Here is a 15,795-nt window from a genome sequence, read left to right as displayed (position 1 = left end):
ACTGTCTACAATTCACAACCTCGCTGAAGGAATCTGCTTTGAACTGAACTTTTCTTATTGAATGCATGTTTAATAGTAGCAAAAACACAATTGATTAAACTCGCAACTCCAAAAAGAAGAAACCACGAGGTGGACATAATCTAGTCTACCTAGCTAAAGTGAGCTTGAAACTGGGACTTGCCCACCTTCTTTCCATCCACCACAACCGCAAACTCAATAGAGGCGCCAGACGGAACCATCTCGACGTGGTAGTCTATCCTCTTTACCCTGATCCCAGCCTTGTTCCAGTGATCTTTCAGGCCCCAGAAGGGAGTATCGATCGAGCAGTTGATGGTGACCCACGTCTTAACGCTGTCGTTCCTGCGCGTGGGGGGCATATCCTCCTGGCACTGAGAGATCGCCACTTTAAAGGTCCCGTCGAAGTTGCTGTCGGTTTCGTACAGCACGTACCAGGGGTGGGACACTGGCTCTTTGGTTGACACGTTTTCTCCCTAGAACAAGTGTCAGGTACCGGAACTGTTGTAGAGAGGAAAGCCACACACCTTTTTCAGGTACCATCTTATTTGGTTGTCGGCCTCCCACGCGTATGCCGTCTTGCTCCATATCTTGTCCTGCTGAAGGTGTACTTTTGGGTTGAAAGCGCTTCTGTGGTTTACCCCGTAACTAGCTCTTGAGATGGTCGAGGTGACTTGGATTGGGGCAGGGCTGTCTCGCTTGGAGGACGTGGTTCCGAAGCCTTTGTACACGGCTCCTCGACAGATTGCCGTACGACTGGTTGGCAAGGTGTTAGCTGAATACTGCTTGGTGGTGCTGAGAAGAAGGACTAACGGTCTCATTCCGGTCGATTGCAGGATGTTGATGTTGGCTGGTCCATGTTGAGCCCTCAAGTGCTCGTACAGATAAGGGCTACTCCCCAAGCCGCCAACCAGAATGATCCCCTGTGAGTCATGAAAAGTGGTTAGAGTATGTTGCCAACAGCTATAGTATCGCCTACCGTCAACGACAGGCCCTGCTTCTCGGCCTGAAGGATTTGGACTTCAACAAGCTCATCAATTTTAGCAAAAGACTCTGCAAAGACCTTTTCGATGTGACATCTAGAGAAATGGTTAGATCAAGAGACTATTATCAAGGAAAGAATCAATGAACCCTCTGAGATGAATACGGCCGTTCTTGATGAAAGGCTCCCATGTCATGTCGTTGAATAGTTCGTTGTCATTCTGGTAAGCTTCGGCCGGGATCGATACCACGTATTCCTTCTTTTCGTTTCCAAGCTTATACTGTGGCTTGATGGAAAGCTCCCAGTCGCCCTTGAGCATCTCCTTGATGCCTGACTGGCTGATTTGATCCCACTTGTGACCTAGGCGATCCCTCACCCTGGCCTCGAAAGCCTCGTCAATGAAGATACCTCCGCAGAGTCCGCCTGCATTGTTTAGTGCACGGGAAAAGGATAGGACGCTAAGGTTACTGACCTGTTCCTTCGACGGCTTCCCTCATCAGGATCGGGTCGACGCCGGTGATCTCGTAGGTGATGAGATCCTGAGATCCTTACGTCAGTGACACGACTAACAAAGCTCTTTGACAACTCACAACTGTGCCACCTCCGGCATCGCAGATAAGGTACACATCGCCCTCCCTAGGTTTGCGACCTGGGTCACAAAGAGTCGATAGGGCGGCGGCCTCTGGTTCCGGGGCGAATGTCAAGATAGTCTTGCCCGCTGCTCTGCGAACAAGAATACCGGCCCTTTTGGCCGCCTTCTCCATGTCCTGCCTGGCATAGTCCTTCCAGATAGCAGGGACGGTAATTACGACGTGGAACTGGTACGCTTCGAGGACTGATTCCCCGCGATCCTTGGCGATAGACTCGAGTGTGTGACGCCAAATCGCCCGGAGATAATCAGCGATGAGATCGATGGCTGTCTTGCCATTCTCATGAGCCATCTTCTTGGCGCGGAGGAGGAACTCGAAGGAACGCAACTCCGGGGATAGGTCCTCCTCCTTCAAGAGTAGGAGCTTGAACCAGGTAATGGGGGTGGTGTCCTTGTCCACCTCAAACCCCCAGAGCATTTCATCGTCATAGCATATCTCGGTTGGAGCCTTACCTTCCTCTCGACCCGACCCTGGCCAGCTGGTTATGAGGTTGATCTGCTCGCTGTCGAAGTCTGTTTGGGTAGCCCATGCGATGCCTGAATAGCTACAGTGGCAAGTCAGACATGGTTCCTGGATAGAAGAATGGTACTCACGTGGTCCCGAAATCGATACCGATGACAAGCAGATTTTCATCATCCTCATAGGCAGGCGGTTTGTCTGACGGCTTTGGACGATGAGTGACATTGGATTTAGCCGGTTTGTTCCTGGCAACCATGTTGGCTATGATGACCGCCGTCATGACGTGGGAAGAGATTCGGTCAAAGTAGTTTGCCTCTACCTTTCTCCATGTTGGCCACACAGAGAGAGACTTGTCTTGTTATATAGCTTTATTGTCCTCCATTGTTCCGACAATGGCCGTTGTGACACGTCATCAAAGGAAGGCATCAGCGAACAAAGTTGGCAACACATTGCGGCATCAAACTCAAACTCAACGTTCTAAAACGTACCTAATCACGCGGGCAAAGAAATAAATGAGACGCCAGAGTATTCAGAGAATTACTTTAGCTTTTCACATGGTCTATTATTGTGGGCAGTCCTATCTACACTCATCTGTCCGTCGCCAACCTGGTGTGTGGGCACATCCTTGATGGGTTCGTGCAAGTCTGCTTGTTCTTCGTCTAGGCTAATGAGTTTTCGCAAACGTACATGGACTATGATGAGATATTTTCAATCAACTACTTGTAAGAGAAGCTATTATAGTAAATGCTTAGGCTTAGGGAAATACAACCTCCTTTTCCATCTGTCGATCAACAACCTTGCCTCGTAGAATCAGTCTCAACAAAACAATACTCACGGGGAGAATTTCTTGCCCCGTGATCAACATGAAGAATCGCGGTTTCTGGGGCTGACTCCATCGATGGACGACAATAGCACCTGGGTCAACGAAAAATAAGACACGAGGACAAATATTCTACCTAGTCAATGACATGCTTCAGACACATGATCAAAAAACACACGGCAATATCAAAACCCAATGCTATAAAACACCGTAAACCTAAGAAAAAGTTAAGCTTCTATAGCCATAGAAACCTAGTAGGAGAAAGATGAGTGCAAGATACTACCTTTCCTTTTCCCATGGGGGGGGGGGGGGGGGGGGGGTGTATTCTCTGCTGGCTTGTTCCTCTGGCTTGCCATCGACACTTCCATCGTCTCCATTAGAGGACAAATATATTACTTAATCCTGCTCTAAATTTAATCAATAAACTATAATAAAAACATTTGAAAATCTCCTAATTATTCTATTATTTTATAATATTTCGTACAAAAAGATTAATTTTATTTATCAAGGAGTGAGGCTGACCATGAAGAGGTTGACTTCGTTCTTTTCGGTACAGCCCGGCCCCTGATGGGAACTGAGCCAGAAGATCGTTCTTTTCGGCACGCGTGATGGTCTTATTTTCTGAGCACCGTGGTTTGACCGACTCATGCATGGTGAATGTGATGCTCAACAACACTGAGCTTAACACGACACGTTGAGCTGCTGAGCATGGAATAGAAACGTGTCATTTCAGTGAAGAATATAAATCGACACGGAGTCTTTCAGCCCATGCTTTCCCATCGTCCCTTAAATAAATCCCCAAGTCTTGATTATAACCTCTTCCCGAGGCCAAACAATATTGACAGACATACTTACTGCTTCTCTTTTCTCCTTCCCCATCTTTTCATTTATTAGATCCCAATCACCAAATGACGCACGAATCAGAGAAAGACACAGGCTCGCAGAGCCGAACACCTCCTTCGCCGGATCCCACTCGGCAGAGGCACTCCCCTATAATCTTTGGCGGGCCGATGGTTTCTGCGCCAGGTGCTGATGTCAGACCCAGACCAGCTTGGGTGTCTGGGTCCCCTTTTCCCCTTGCAACCCCCTTTCGACCCAGAACCACGGATACCCCCTATCCTTCTGTTGGGAGTGCATGGAGGTATGGTCAAACGCTTCGAAGCGAAGATGATGTCTCTGGCGAGACGGAAGATGAACGCACAATCTCGCGACTGCGACTCGATGTTGAATACGAGAGGGCTCGCAGGATGCAGTGCGAGACGCGATTGCAGGAACAACATCGGAGGCTCGCAAGACAAAGAGACCTGTATGAGGGCTATCTAGACCGTCTTCTGAAGGAGCAGAGCGCAAATCTCAGGATACAATTCGACTCGAACCAAAGAAAGCTCAAGCATGAGCTTGAGGAGAAAGAAAAGGAGGTGACTGAGCGTACCAGAATGTGGAAAAAGGCTGCCACGGAGCTCAACAAACTCCGAGCCACGGCGCAAGGCTTCTACCAGATCACGGACGAGTATCTGATTGGACTCATCGTTAGGCTTAGGTACTCGATCCGCAACTTTTCCTTCCAGTACTTTGAGGGCACGTCACCACCAAAGATCAGTATCTTTGCAAAACTACCAAACTACCTGAACCATGCCAGAGCGATCATGCCAGGCAAGGAAGCAGAGATTTATGCTGGAGTGCACTCAAAGAAAAACTATCAGATCATCCAAGCTCTCACCTGGAGAGTCCTTGTCGCAGAGGTCTTTAACAAATTTACATGGGTTGGCGGCAAGACGAGCGAGAGTTTCAAACATCTCCACACCAAGTTGGACCCTGGTAAGTCGAACACACTAGTAGATCTCAGAGACTACTCTAACAAAGCCTGGCGCAGCATGGAACAGCGACTCCCGCGGGATTGAGAGACCAGAACCCGAAGCAGAGCGAAAGTTCCAGACCTGGAGCGCAACCACGATAGGACTCCTCCTAGACGCTCAGGGCCCAGAGGAGCAGTCTCAGATCGAGAAATGGCAGAAAAAGGAGGTAAGCCGTATCGTTGGCTGCCTACTCAACACTTTCGACACCATAGCCGGATCTCGAGAAGATTTGGCAGATGAACTCTCCAGCATCATCGGTGAAGCGTTTGTGCTGGGCAAGGAGATCAGCAGGCAAATTGCGCGCATCGCTTGGACACTTGATCTCGAGAAGGAACAGGAAGCTCAGATGTTTGACGCAGAGACCATGGAACTGGAGACAGGGGATCTTGTAAAGAAGCCACGAGTGGTGAACTGGGTTGTTGCTCCAGGGGTGATTAAAAGGGGCAAGTCAACGGGTGAGGGGTTCCGACATGAGGAGATGCTTCTTAAGAGAATAGTTAGCTGTGACGAGGACGCCAGGACATAGGCCCATGTTAGTATACTAAGCTATAGGAGCTATAAAGGAATTTGCAAAATAAGACCTAACATCTTTATTAAATTAGGGTATCATTCTACTATAATTAGCTAAACCTACTCATAAGTTTTGAGAAGTTTGCTTGAAGCCGGAGGAGGGGGGACCATGAGGATGTAGGTTACGCTGGTTGATAGTCATATCGTTGATGCTGGGACGATCCAGGCTGGTGCTGAGGGGGATATCTGATGAGCCCATTCTTTTGAGTATGTCTTTATTTTTGCAACTTGGTTGTCAGGTATTCAACGAGAAAAGTTCAGTTTAAATGGATTTTTTTTCCTGCTAATATCAAGCACGTTTCTGAGAGGAGAGCTCAATGAAATAATGACAACCACATACAAATGCTGCCCCCATCTCTAATATTCCCCCAAGCAGAAACATTGCCTTGGCCAACCCTAAAAATAAAAACTATCCTCGACGCTACCTTGCTATTCCCGGGTTTCGCTTCAAGCCATGTCAGTCATGATTGGCTTGAAAGGGCTCAGCTCAGGGGTTAAATTTAGGTGCACGCGCCAACAGGCAACAGCATATTTGCCAAGCATATAACTTGCCATCTCCAACACTCTTCCCAGTCTTTTACATCCTTTAAAACATCACTGAAATGAACTGCATCTATCATTCGTGATGAGTTTCAGCCGTATCGAGCACCCCGGGTGGCACGTCATGGCCCCGACGGCCAAGCTCTGCCATAGGCTGAATCTAGACCCTGTCACCTGTTTCGAGACCTTTGGGGCCTTCAGAAAGCTATACCGACTAGCAGAACGAGATCTTCCGCCTTTATCGTACATATTCCCCTCTTCCCATCTCGAGAGGCTGCCCCCTGAGCTCATCGACATGATCCTTGAACCACTTGGCGTCTCAGGAATGGTGGCTCTCGGCCTCTGCTCTCGGACCCTCTGGCGGCATGTCACCTCAATGGTTCGAAGCGTCTACCGCACATCATCCAGCGACCCAAGCTGGGCTGGCATTCCTCTCATCTGCGCTAGCTCATACATCGATGACCTACCTGAAAGCCTACACGGCCTCCATCCCGAGGTCAACGAACCTTGGGCTGTTGATGAAAACGATGACAGAATCAACCCTTCTGACATCTGGAGGAAACGAATGCTTCAATCTTCCACTGAAGCTTCAAAAACTGACCGCAACATCTACCTTGAAGCATTCGACAAGTACATCCCCGTGAGCCGCATTCCAAAAGGGCTGCACACACTTCTCAAGGCATCAATAGACCGCATCCCCTATGTGGAGGGAACTCGCTGGCAACTCCGTAATCTGACAACAAAAGAATACGTCTCTTTAGGCTTGGTACTCGAGAACAACAACCGAGACCGCATGACACTTGCTCTTGAAAACCACCGCTGGGCCACAGTGGACGCGATCCTGTTGTGGTACATCTGCTGGACAGCTCTACTGGGAACAAAGGCCATCCCACCTGATAGTTCCACTGCAACACTGGAGCGTCTCTTCCAAAGGCGAGGACCGTGGGCAGGACACTGTTTCGACATTATACAAGAGAGGGACTCAGATCCTGAGTGGAAGGATGTCACGGGCACCTTCGCCAGATATGCCGACCTTCTTATGGAGAAGAAACAAAAAGAATGGTCCAAAGAGCCAGTACAGGTTCTTAAAAAGGTCAAAAGTCTGCCTCAAACTGCAGCTCAACGCCTATTCCCAAGGCTGACTCGGAGGCGAGAAAAGAGCAAGGCCCGCAAAGAGATCACAGGGTTGAAAAGGGTGAGAGATGCTCTACACCGCATTTATTCACTTGTTCGCTAGGTGTTGGTTTGATTGAATCATTTGGTCATGAGTATGTGATGGGTTGTCGGAGTTGATTGTCTTCGGGTGAGACGCGAGCTTGTATGGAACTAATGATGAGGCCGATTTGAATGTACTCCTAATGCATATCTACCTAATGGCTATTGAAGATTAAGCAAACATTTCCCCACTCTTACCTAACCCTCAGGAAGTGGACAAGTGCTCTCCTTGGATCCATGCACATCTCTACGATGCAGCTGTCGCTGAGTAAACGCTTGATAAGGATCGTCAAACACAGCATCACACCGGTCACAGTACTGAGGAACCTGGCCAAGACTCTAGGTTAGCATCGAGCAGCTGAAGAGACGAATAGGCAAGAATTAGTTCTTACCTTTGCCCATTCACGCATTTCTTGGGGTGTGTATAAACCTCGAATCTCGTATATGTGAACCAAGAACAGCCCCATCTTGCCCTCGTCGGCAATTTTGTCCTCGTCCTCGAGCTTTTCGCCGAACGACAAGATCTCTCGCCTCAACTGTTCGAATCCTTCAGGAACGGCAGTGGGAAGATCTTCATCCAGAAGAACCTCGCGATGTGCGTAGACCGTGAGCCAGGCATAAGTAACGTACGCAACAGTGGACTTGTCATGGCCCTCCATCAAGGGAATCATGACCCGGAACCTATTCTTGTCCGCAGTTCCACCTGCTTGTGTGATCTTGGTGTAGAATAGCTTCGAGATTTCATCTTTGTCGGGATGATCTTTGTAAAACGGGGGAGTTCCGTATGTCTCGTATACGCCGTTGGCGTAGAGGAAGGCATCAAGGGTGCTGATGGAAACTTTGAAGCCACGAAGAAGAGTCGTAGAGCCCATTATTCATTCAACTTGATTGATATTCAGAGAGGCAAGTTAGTTTCTGGAAGAAATATCATTAAATGTGAAATGTCGCGTGAAGTCCCGTCAGCAGTGCGGTCCCCTAGGCTGCAACCGACAGGGATGTTCCCGATTTCGCTCAACACCGATGGCTTCAAAACATTTTTCGACGAAAGACCAAATCCAAGTCATTAATCTTTGCGTTTAAAAGTCGAAGCTAAATTTTTTTGACGATTTATACGGTATCAAGTGTCATCGTCGGTCGAGGTGTTGTTGCTGGAGCTTCACGTGACTTAGGCACGTGATTGGCCTCCAGCTGTCGTGTTTCCCTGGCGCCTGATTGCATTGGCGCTTTCGCATTCATCATCACTGGGTCGCCTGGAGCCTCGACCTCGATCTTCCACAACAACCACCTCCGCCACACCTCCACACAACAACATCGCGAGCGTCTCTTTTATCGATAATCAGAAGAACTGGGGCTCCTAGAGCTAGATAAGCCAAGATGGTGAGCTTCCGTGGCCACACACGGTGTCTGGCAGCTGTTGACGTCGTTACAGGGTCAAGGTCAATCTGGCATGGGGGGAGATGGGCGCGATGACAAGGACAAGAAGGCAAGTGCATCGCGGACACATGATGAATGCTGCTCTAACCCCCTCATAGAAGGATAAGCCCAAGTACGAGCCTCCGCCCCGACCTACGACTCGAGTTGGCCGCAAGAAGAGAAAGGCCGGTGGCACCAGCGCCGCCCAGAAGCTTCCCGCCGTCTACCCGACCAGCCGATGCAAGCTCCGTCTCTTGCGAATGCAGCGAATCCACGATCATCTCTTGCTTGAGGAGGAGTACGTCGAGAACCAGGAGCGTTTACGCAAGGCCAAGGCCGCCAAGGAGGGCCAGACTGCCACCACCGATGCGGATATCGACCGGTTAGCGGATGAGCGAGGTCGCGTTGATGACATGCGAGGAAGCCCCATGGGCGTCGGAACCTTGGAGGAGCTGATTGACGATGACCACGCCATTGTCAGCAGTACGACCGGTCCTGAGTACTACGTCAGCATCATGAGCTTCGTCGACAAGGACCTGCTGGAGCCCGGTGCCAGTGTTCTTCTGCATCACAAGAGTGTCAGTATTGTTGGCGTCTTGACAGATGATGCCGACCCTATCGTCAGTGTCATGAAGCTCGACAAGGCTCCTACCGAGTCATACGCCGACATTGGTGGTCTCGAGCAGCAGATCCAGGAAGTGAGGGAGTCAGTGGAGCTGCCACTGCTCCATCCTGAGCTGTACGAGGAGATGGGTATCAAGCCTCCCAAGGGTGTTATTCTCTACGGTGCCCCTGGTACAGGAAAGACGCTGCTGGCCAAGGCGGTTGCCAACCAAACATCTGCCACTTTCCTGCGTATTGTGGGCAGTGAACTGATCCAGAAGTATCTTGGTGATGGACCAAGACTCGTGCGACAGCTTTTCCAGGCAAGTTTATTTGTTCGACAGGGGAAACGTCTACTAACATGCTGCAGGTTGCTGGAGAAAACGCCCCGTCCATTGTCTTTATTGACGAAATCGATGCCATTGGTACGAAGCGATACGATTCGACGTCAGGCGGTGAGCGAGAAGTCCAGCGAACTATGCTAGAGCTTCTGAACCAGCTGGACGGATTCGACGACCGTGGTGACGTCAAGGTCATCATGGCCACCAACAAGATCGAGAGTCTGGACCCTGCCCTGATCCGACCAGGACGTATCGACCGAAAGATCCTCTTCGAGAACCCCGACCAAAACACCAAGCGCAAGATCTTTACACTCCACACGTCCAAGATGAGCCTTAACGACGATGTTGATCTGGAGGAGTTCATCTCGCAGAAGGACGACCTTTCTGGTGCCGACATCAAGGCCATCTGCTCCGAGGCGGGTCTGCTGGCTCTCCGAGAGCGGAGAATGCGTGTCCAGATGGCGGATTTCCGATCGGCGCGTGAGAGAGTGCTCCGCACCAAGCAGGAGGGTGAACCAGAGGGTCTGTATTTGTAATGTACCTATCACTGGGTTGGGATGCTCGATAGACGGACGGCTCTGCTTGTAATGTGGAATAGAAGTTGACTGTCAACACTGTGATTTGGAGGTGACAGCGAGTTGACCATCATGGAAGTGAAATGAGTGATGTATTCCACCTGCCATCACCTACCAGCTGAACAGAAGTGTTGACGCTATTGTTGGAACCTATCCGTGTCCATCAATCCATCGTATCGTACAAGACCTAGACACACGAAACTCTGAGAAACGCTGATTATCTTTCCATTACCATGAACCGTCTCCTTCGTCCCCAGTTCCCGAAACATAACAGCCATAAGAAAAGAAAATACCATGCTCCGGAAAGAAGAGTGTTTGGGTCTAGCTCCCATTCTCCTGCTTGATAGCGACCTCAGTACCCTTGCCCCCAATGGGCGCATGCTCATACAGCCACCGGAGAACAATGAAGCTCCCTGCGGCCCAGGCCCAGGCGAGAACGGCAATGGACGATGTGACCAGTAGGGTAGGCACCAGGATCATGAGGGCGACGCCGATCCAGAAGAGTGAAAAGAGGACGGCAGCGCCGAGAGCAAAGGCGACGGTTGACAGACTAAATGTGATGAAGAGGAGGATTGGGAGGAAGGCGAAGAGAAGCTGAAAGGCAATAATAGACTGGTCAAGGTTAGATTTGTGGTAGCTTCAAGGGAGGCATCAGCAAGGGAGCTCACAAAGAGAAAAGGCCGGTCAGTAGCGAACGAGGCCGTGTTCTTGTACGCGCGCTCCCGAGAATCAGGGGATACAACACGATCGACAGAGCTGCGGGCATAGGCGATGAAGCCAGAAGCAGTCTCGTGGGCGGCGTCGCCGTACGAGCGGGAGTCCTCGGCAGGCATGGTAGCGGATGCTGTCGGGATGAACGAGCGAGCTGGCCCTTGTGCAGTTGATTCGAGAGATGTGGGTTATAGAATGAATGGAGCTTGAGTTGAGAAAATTGGTCTTTTTGATGGTGATGGTGGAGCTGTCATGATGGAGGAGAGCTCCCGCAGCTCGGAAGCTCCAGGCAATAGATGACGTGGGGGAAGACCACGCCTTCCTTTGGTCGAGTTATAGAGGGGTACGTACCTTCTTTCGGACTCGGGAATCTGAGCATCCGGGGAAGTGCCCTACAGCCCTGCGAAGAACAAAAAAGATACCGCACGGGTAACAGTAAATCATCCGAGACAGGGGCATTTCAAAAAGATTGGACACATCAAAACAATCAGAAGAAGCTGGTTGAATGCCTCCACCAGGGATCGAACCTGGGACCTTGTCATTACTAGTGACACGCTCTACCACTGAGCCATAGAGGCTTGCTTCTGATTGGTTGATGACGGTCGTGGTAGGACGGCTCTTGTCGAGATCGGCAGGGGAATAGCCATCTCGGGCAGCCAAGTCACGATACGACTCACGATTTAAGATAAAATCACAAGTAAGCCAAACCGCAGCTACTTGCTCATTGATGGATGCGTTACTACCTGTGCTTCGATTCTGATATGGCTTGACGAGTTTTAGCTCTATAGTCAGCGTCCAGTGGTCTCTTTTCAGCCAGTGCTGGAAGCCATCTCCAACTTACACCATGACTTTCGGCCGACAACTTCCATGTCAACTGCGCTGCAGAAGCCTCAGTGCCTCTTCTCAACAGCCAAAACGTCAAGCCTCTTTCCATTTCTTCCCCAGAGTCACCAGATTCCCTCTCGCCGGTTGGTTCAAATGGCAGAGCTGACAGCTGCTGGAAATTACAACTTGCGCCACTGCGGGCTTTCTGAAGCGTGCTATTGGCAAAGTATCGACACGGCATAGCAGCCATGGTCAACAACATAACAGCACCGTCTCCTTTCTTATTTTTAAGCTTCTTTTTTGTTCTAGCCCTTGTAAGTTTTCATTGCCACTCGTTCCTTTTCTCTTGAAGCAATCTTTTTGTGTGTTGGCTTTTTCACCATGAGGTCCGAGATATGTGCTCTTCCACTGTTGGCTTTGACCCATGGAGTATTGGCTTCACCATGCTTGCCGCCTTTGACTACTTCGTCTCTGAGTGGTATCACTACTTCTTCCTCGGAGACGTTGTCAGCGGCTTCTACTGAGAGCAGCACCGAATCAAGCCTTGGAGACTTTTCAACAGCAGAAACCCGGGTAGCTTAGGCATCTCTACTGAGCAGGTCTACGTCGGTCAACAGTCAGGCACCTATTCACACAGCGAAAACAACCTGGACGAGGACTGGGGCATCTACCAGCCCCTCGACAACACCCGCCTCGTCCTCGGTGGGAGGTACATCGTCAGCGTCCGCATCCGCGTGCCCGACAACTCTTGCACCGACATCACGTTGGCGCCCTCGACTGGCGGCGGCGGTTGGATGGCCAGGGCTCCTCGCCCATAAACGTGGGCGGCGCCGTGAACAACTGGTACGAGGTCCGGGCCGTGTTCCGGTACAATCAGCAATGGATGATCAACACTGAGCCTGGCGTCGCCATAATATCCCATTGTGAGAGTGTTTCTTTCTTGGTTGATGAGGCTAGCATGGTCCAGCTTGTAGAGCCGACCGATTAGTGTATAAGATGTGTATGGAGCGTGTATATTGGGGATAATCTAATGGGTGTGCATAATCGGCACTTTTGTTCTTGGTTGCCTCTTGTATAAACTCGCATGATTATATCTGAACGAGCAAATGGCTAGTTCTATTTCAGAATGCAGCAAATGAGGTGAGTGAATGTTTTGTGTAGTATTGTGGATGTTTTGCACATCATGAAAGGCCATGGTTCGTATCAGTAGTAGTATCTTTGTTGTCAATGTATAACAATCTTATAGAACGAGAAAATAGTTGAAGGAAGAAAAAACTTCTTCTAGTGCCTCCCGAGACACTGGTCCAATGCCCACACGAGGAAATTGGCCAAATGAGGTGTACTAAGTGCTATGCCAGATGATCCTCCCAAGTAAAAACAGACGCTTACCCAACCAAGTCCCCTCCCAAGTATGTATCCTTCTAAATGCTTCTCCCCCAAACTCCTTTCAATTAGTCATAACTCTGTCATCGGCTTCATTCCTGCGTTCCAGTCTGATCAGGACCCCGACTGAGATAAGGACTCCCTCAATGCCAATTCGGGACTCGTGAGCTGGGTCCAACATGCTGGCCACGAGCGAGTACGCTGCCCGATCTGCTCGAGACCCTGGGAGGCAGATGTCTCTCAATGTTCTCATGAAATGATCAAGCTCACTCGCAATCTGGCATGATCGGTTGTCTTTTGTCAGACAGAAGCTGTCCCAGAGCTTTTTGTGCCCCAACGTCCCAGCCTTGGACACGGCTAGAAGCATCGCGAAGCAGCATCCCAGCTGCCACACATCTGCACGCAGGCTGCTCTCTCTCTTTTTGACCTGCTCTGGGGCCAGGTAAGGATACGAGCAGTCGTCATACTTGGTAGATCCTCCGTGGACCAAGACCTTGCTGACACCAACATCGGCGACAATGGCACGGGGTGGGATAGACCCTGGCTCATGGAGGAGGATATTCTCGGGCTTAATATCCTTGTGCTTGATGGACTTACGGTGCAGGTAGGCAACGGCATCTGCGAGTTGGCGCATAATGCCGTAGATGCATAGCTCGGATCGGGGCGAACCTGGCTGGAACCAGGGACACTTTTTCCTCCTCTCTTCTTCGGATGAACTCAGAAACTTCTGAAGTGTAAACGGAGCCCAAGGGCTCATTACAATATTGATCGTCTCGTCATCGTCATCGGTTACCACGGTAAAGGCCTCGACTAGCTTCAGTATGTTTGGGTGGTTGCACACCTCGAGGACCCCGATCTCGTGGAGGATCTGGGACATGTCGCTCCCGTTGAAAAAGGTCTTCATGGCCAAGTCCTCGCCGGTGCGCTTGTGCTGGACCTTTCGAACAAAGGCAAAGCTGCCTTTTGACATGCTGGACGCCACGTTCTGGTTGTAGAGGGTGTCTTCCATTCTCTGGTACGTTTGGACGTAGCGTGGATCGAGTCGGGCGCTAACATCGGAGAAGAAAGCCTGGATATCATCCCTCTCGCACAATTAGCTCTCTGGGGGCCGGAAATGATTGCAAGTACTCACTGGTGCTTCTCGAAGACATGGATAACTTGATCGTTGGAGGTGCTTTGGGATAAGTCAGGTCCTATGGCCTCCATAATCTTTTGCAACCGCGTCAGAATTTGCTGAGCACCATCGGGTCCCAGGGAAGGGCACGTCAAGCCAGTGGCTCCGTGATTCTCGAGGATGAACTTGGACGCAAACAGGGCATTCAAGCCGCCGACTCGACCATTCTCCGGATTGCGAGCGTAAAACCCATCTAAGCTGAGAAACTTAAAGACGTCTTGCTGAACTGTACGCAGTTGCGCTTTGATGTCGGGCGGCACGTCAGCTCCCGGGGTCAGGTTGGCGTGGAGGAGCCTCGTCGGGAGACAGTACACAGACTCTTGCAGAGCCTTTGTTTGCTCGCGGAGGAGGGTGCTAACTGGGGAATCTGGGGATGCTGCAGCCTCCTTCTGGGCTGTTAGGCGACGGCAGATGGCAACTGACTGGTCGACGAGGAGGTCCAAAGTTTCTTGGAAGCCATGATGGGCTTGTTGAGGAGGGTGGACCGGGGGCCTTGGCTTTGGTTGGTGCAACATCTCACAGAGTATCTCTGAGTGCGGATTAGTTGGGAAAAGGCTGAGGCGAACTTGTGCAGGTTCTTTGTGGTTCGCCCACCTCCGGGTGCCTTGATATTTCCTACACCCTTGCTTGTACGACATGACAACCGAGTCAACAACCACGCATGGTCCTATCACAATCCAGGGTGCGCAGTGCTGTCATCTGTGGCGTTTGAGGGACGAGCATCTATTAGGGCTGAGCCCGTTCGTCAGAGCAATCCGTCATAGCAATTGTCGGTTATATTTGTTGATCTTGATGAGGTACAGCTATCGGCCGCTCTTGAGAAGGCATAGAGGCAATCACTACGAGATCATCTTTGTTCAAGGAATATTGTCTAAGACACAAAGGTACCGGGGAATCGTTTCCGCGAGATCAGTTACGGACGAGAGGTGACAGGTTACACATATTATTTATTTATTGCAGTGAAATGAGAGACATTCAGAGGGACGGCATCTGCAAGCCACTTGAGACAAAAATAGCCATGGCAGACAGTAATACATATAGGTGAGTGGATAAACTATAAAGAAAGATTCCCAACTAGGTAGGGGAACAAAAAGACAAGATTCGCTGTAAACCGCAAAAAGAACTGTCGGTGGAGAGGCTCGAACTCTCGACCTTTGGATGTCCCTGACCTTTGGCCAAGTCATGCTATGAGACCAACGCTCTAACCAACTGAGCCACACCGACTGTTTCTAATTGTTGAAGTCAATCGATCTAATTAGATCCAAGAGGAAGACAAAGATTCTCGTACCCATAGAGCGAGCAGCGAGGCTTGTTATCGAGCTACCCAGCGCGCCACCGCTCCACCACCGCCTCGCGAGTACTCGCCTAATCCCGCTCTATCGCCCCTCTCGCGTCACCAAAATCGCCCTCTCGCATAGCTCGCTCTCCCCAAAACTCGATGCTGCGCCACGCTCGTCCACGACGCTCCCACGCAACGCGCACCCATCTCTGCGGTCAGCGGCTACCAATCTTGATCCGCTGGTGCCTTGCGCCCACCGAAATAGTCTATTGTTGATTAGTTATGGATTGCGTAGCCGCGGCGCGAAAGAGAGTGCGAGGGAGGCGAGGGGTGGGATATAAGGCTGCGATGAATCCCGTCGATTTAGAATGATCAGATCAAGCA

The 15,795-nt window shown here is 50.5% G+C and overlaps 8 protein-coding genes across 8 annotated transcripts; 3 read left to right on the top strand and 5 right to left on the bottom strand.

Moving 5' to 3' along the window:
* Positions 1-149: 149 nt before the first annotated feature.
* NECHADRAFT_50859 (uncharacterized protein) lies at positions 150-2,362 on the bottom strand (the record flags this gene model as incomplete). Its single annotated transcript, XM_003047582.1, has 8 exons — positions 150-491; positions 543-771; positions 829-938; positions 977-1,094; positions 1,147-1,420; positions 1,470-1,544; positions 1,584-2,191; positions 2,241-2,362. The coding sequence occupies 8 exons, from the start codon at positions 2,360-2,362 to the stop codon at positions 150-152; spliced, it is 1,878 nt and encodes a 625-aa protein (XP_003047628.1).
* Positions 2,363-3,834: 1,472 nt separating this feature from the next.
* On the top strand, positions 3,835-5,308 carry NECHADRAFT_85974 (uncharacterized protein; the record flags this gene model as incomplete). Its single annotated transcript, XM_003047754.1, has 2 exons — positions 3,835-4,744; positions 4,800-5,308. 2 exons carry the CDS (start codon positions 3,835-3,837, stop codon positions 5,306-5,308), a joined length of 1,419 nt encoding a protein of 472 aa, XP_003047800.1.
* Positions 5,309-5,977: 669 nt separating this feature from the next.
* Positions 5,978-7,129, top strand: NECHADRAFT_85973 (uncharacterized protein; the record flags this gene model as incomplete). The annotated part of the gene is made up of 1 exon (XM_003047753.1): positions 5,978-7,129. One exon carries the CDS (start codon positions 5,978-5,980, stop codon positions 7,127-7,129), a length of 1,152 nt encoding a protein of 383 aa, XP_003047799.1.
* An 8-nt stretch (positions 7,130-7,137) lies between these two features.
* On the bottom strand, positions 7,138-8,012 carry NECHADRAFT_101926 (uncharacterized protein). Its single transcript, XM_003047581.1, has 2 exons — positions 7,500-8,012; positions 7,138-7,434 (listed from the first exon to the last, which is right to left on the bottom strand). Exons 1-2 carry the CDS (start codon positions 7,977-7,979, stop codon positions 7,306-7,308), a joined length of 609 nt encoding a protein of 202 aa, XP_003047627.1. The 5' UTR covers positions 7,980-8,012; the 3' UTR covers positions 7,138-7,305.
* A 469-nt stretch (positions 8,013-8,481) lies between these two features.
* On the top strand, positions 8,482-10,000 carry NECHADRAFT_85971 (uncharacterized protein; the record flags this gene model as incomplete). The annotated part of the gene is made up of 3 exons (XM_003047752.1): positions 8,482-8,484; positions 8,640-9,428; positions 9,494-10,000. 3 exons carry the CDS (start codon positions 8,482-8,484, stop codon positions 9,998-10,000), a joined length of 1,299 nt encoding a protein of 432 aa, XP_003047798.1.
* Positions 10,001-10,360: 360 nt separating this feature from the next.
* NECHADRAFT_85970 (uncharacterized protein) lies at positions 10,361-11,825 on the bottom strand (the record flags this gene model as incomplete). Its single annotated transcript, XM_003047580.1, has 4 exons — positions 10,361-10,651; positions 10,708-10,910; positions 11,278-11,515; positions 11,592-11,825. 4 exons carry the CDS (start codon positions 11,823-11,825, stop codon positions 10,361-10,363), a joined length of 966 nt encoding a protein of 321 aa, XP_003047626.1.
* Positions 11,826-11,880: 55 nt separating this feature from the next.
* Positions 11,881-12,497, bottom strand: NECHADRAFT_85969 (uncharacterized protein; the record flags this gene model as incomplete). The annotated part of the gene is made up of 2 exons (XM_003047579.1): positions 11,881-12,118; positions 12,247-12,497. 2 exons carry the CDS (start codon positions 12,495-12,497, stop codon positions 11,881-11,883), a joined length of 489 nt encoding a protein of 162 aa, XP_003047625.1.
* Positions 12,498-13,022: 525 nt separating this feature from the next.
* Positions 13,023-14,770, bottom strand: NECHADRAFT_85968 (uncharacterized protein; the record flags this gene model as incomplete). Its single annotated transcript, XM_003047578.1, has 2 exons — positions 13,023-14,007; positions 14,091-14,770. The coding sequence occupies 2 exons, from the start codon at positions 14,768-14,770 to the stop codon at positions 13,023-13,025; spliced, it is 1,665 nt and encodes a 554-aa protein (XP_003047624.1).
* Positions 14,771-15,795: the final 1,025 nt, after the last annotated feature.

The sequence above is a fragment of the Fusarium vanettenii genome, assembly GCF_000151355.1.
Source record: "Fusarium vanettenii 77-13-4 chromosome 10 genomic scaffold NECHAsca_14_chr10_3_0, whole genome shotgun sequence".
NCBI classification, from domain to species: Eukaryota; Fungi; Ascomycota; class Sordariomycetes; order Hypocreales; family Nectriaceae; genus Fusarium; species Fusarium vanettenii.
The sequence above is the reverse complement of the archived record's forward strand: the minus strand, read 5'-3'. Positions and strand labels throughout refer to the sequence as shown.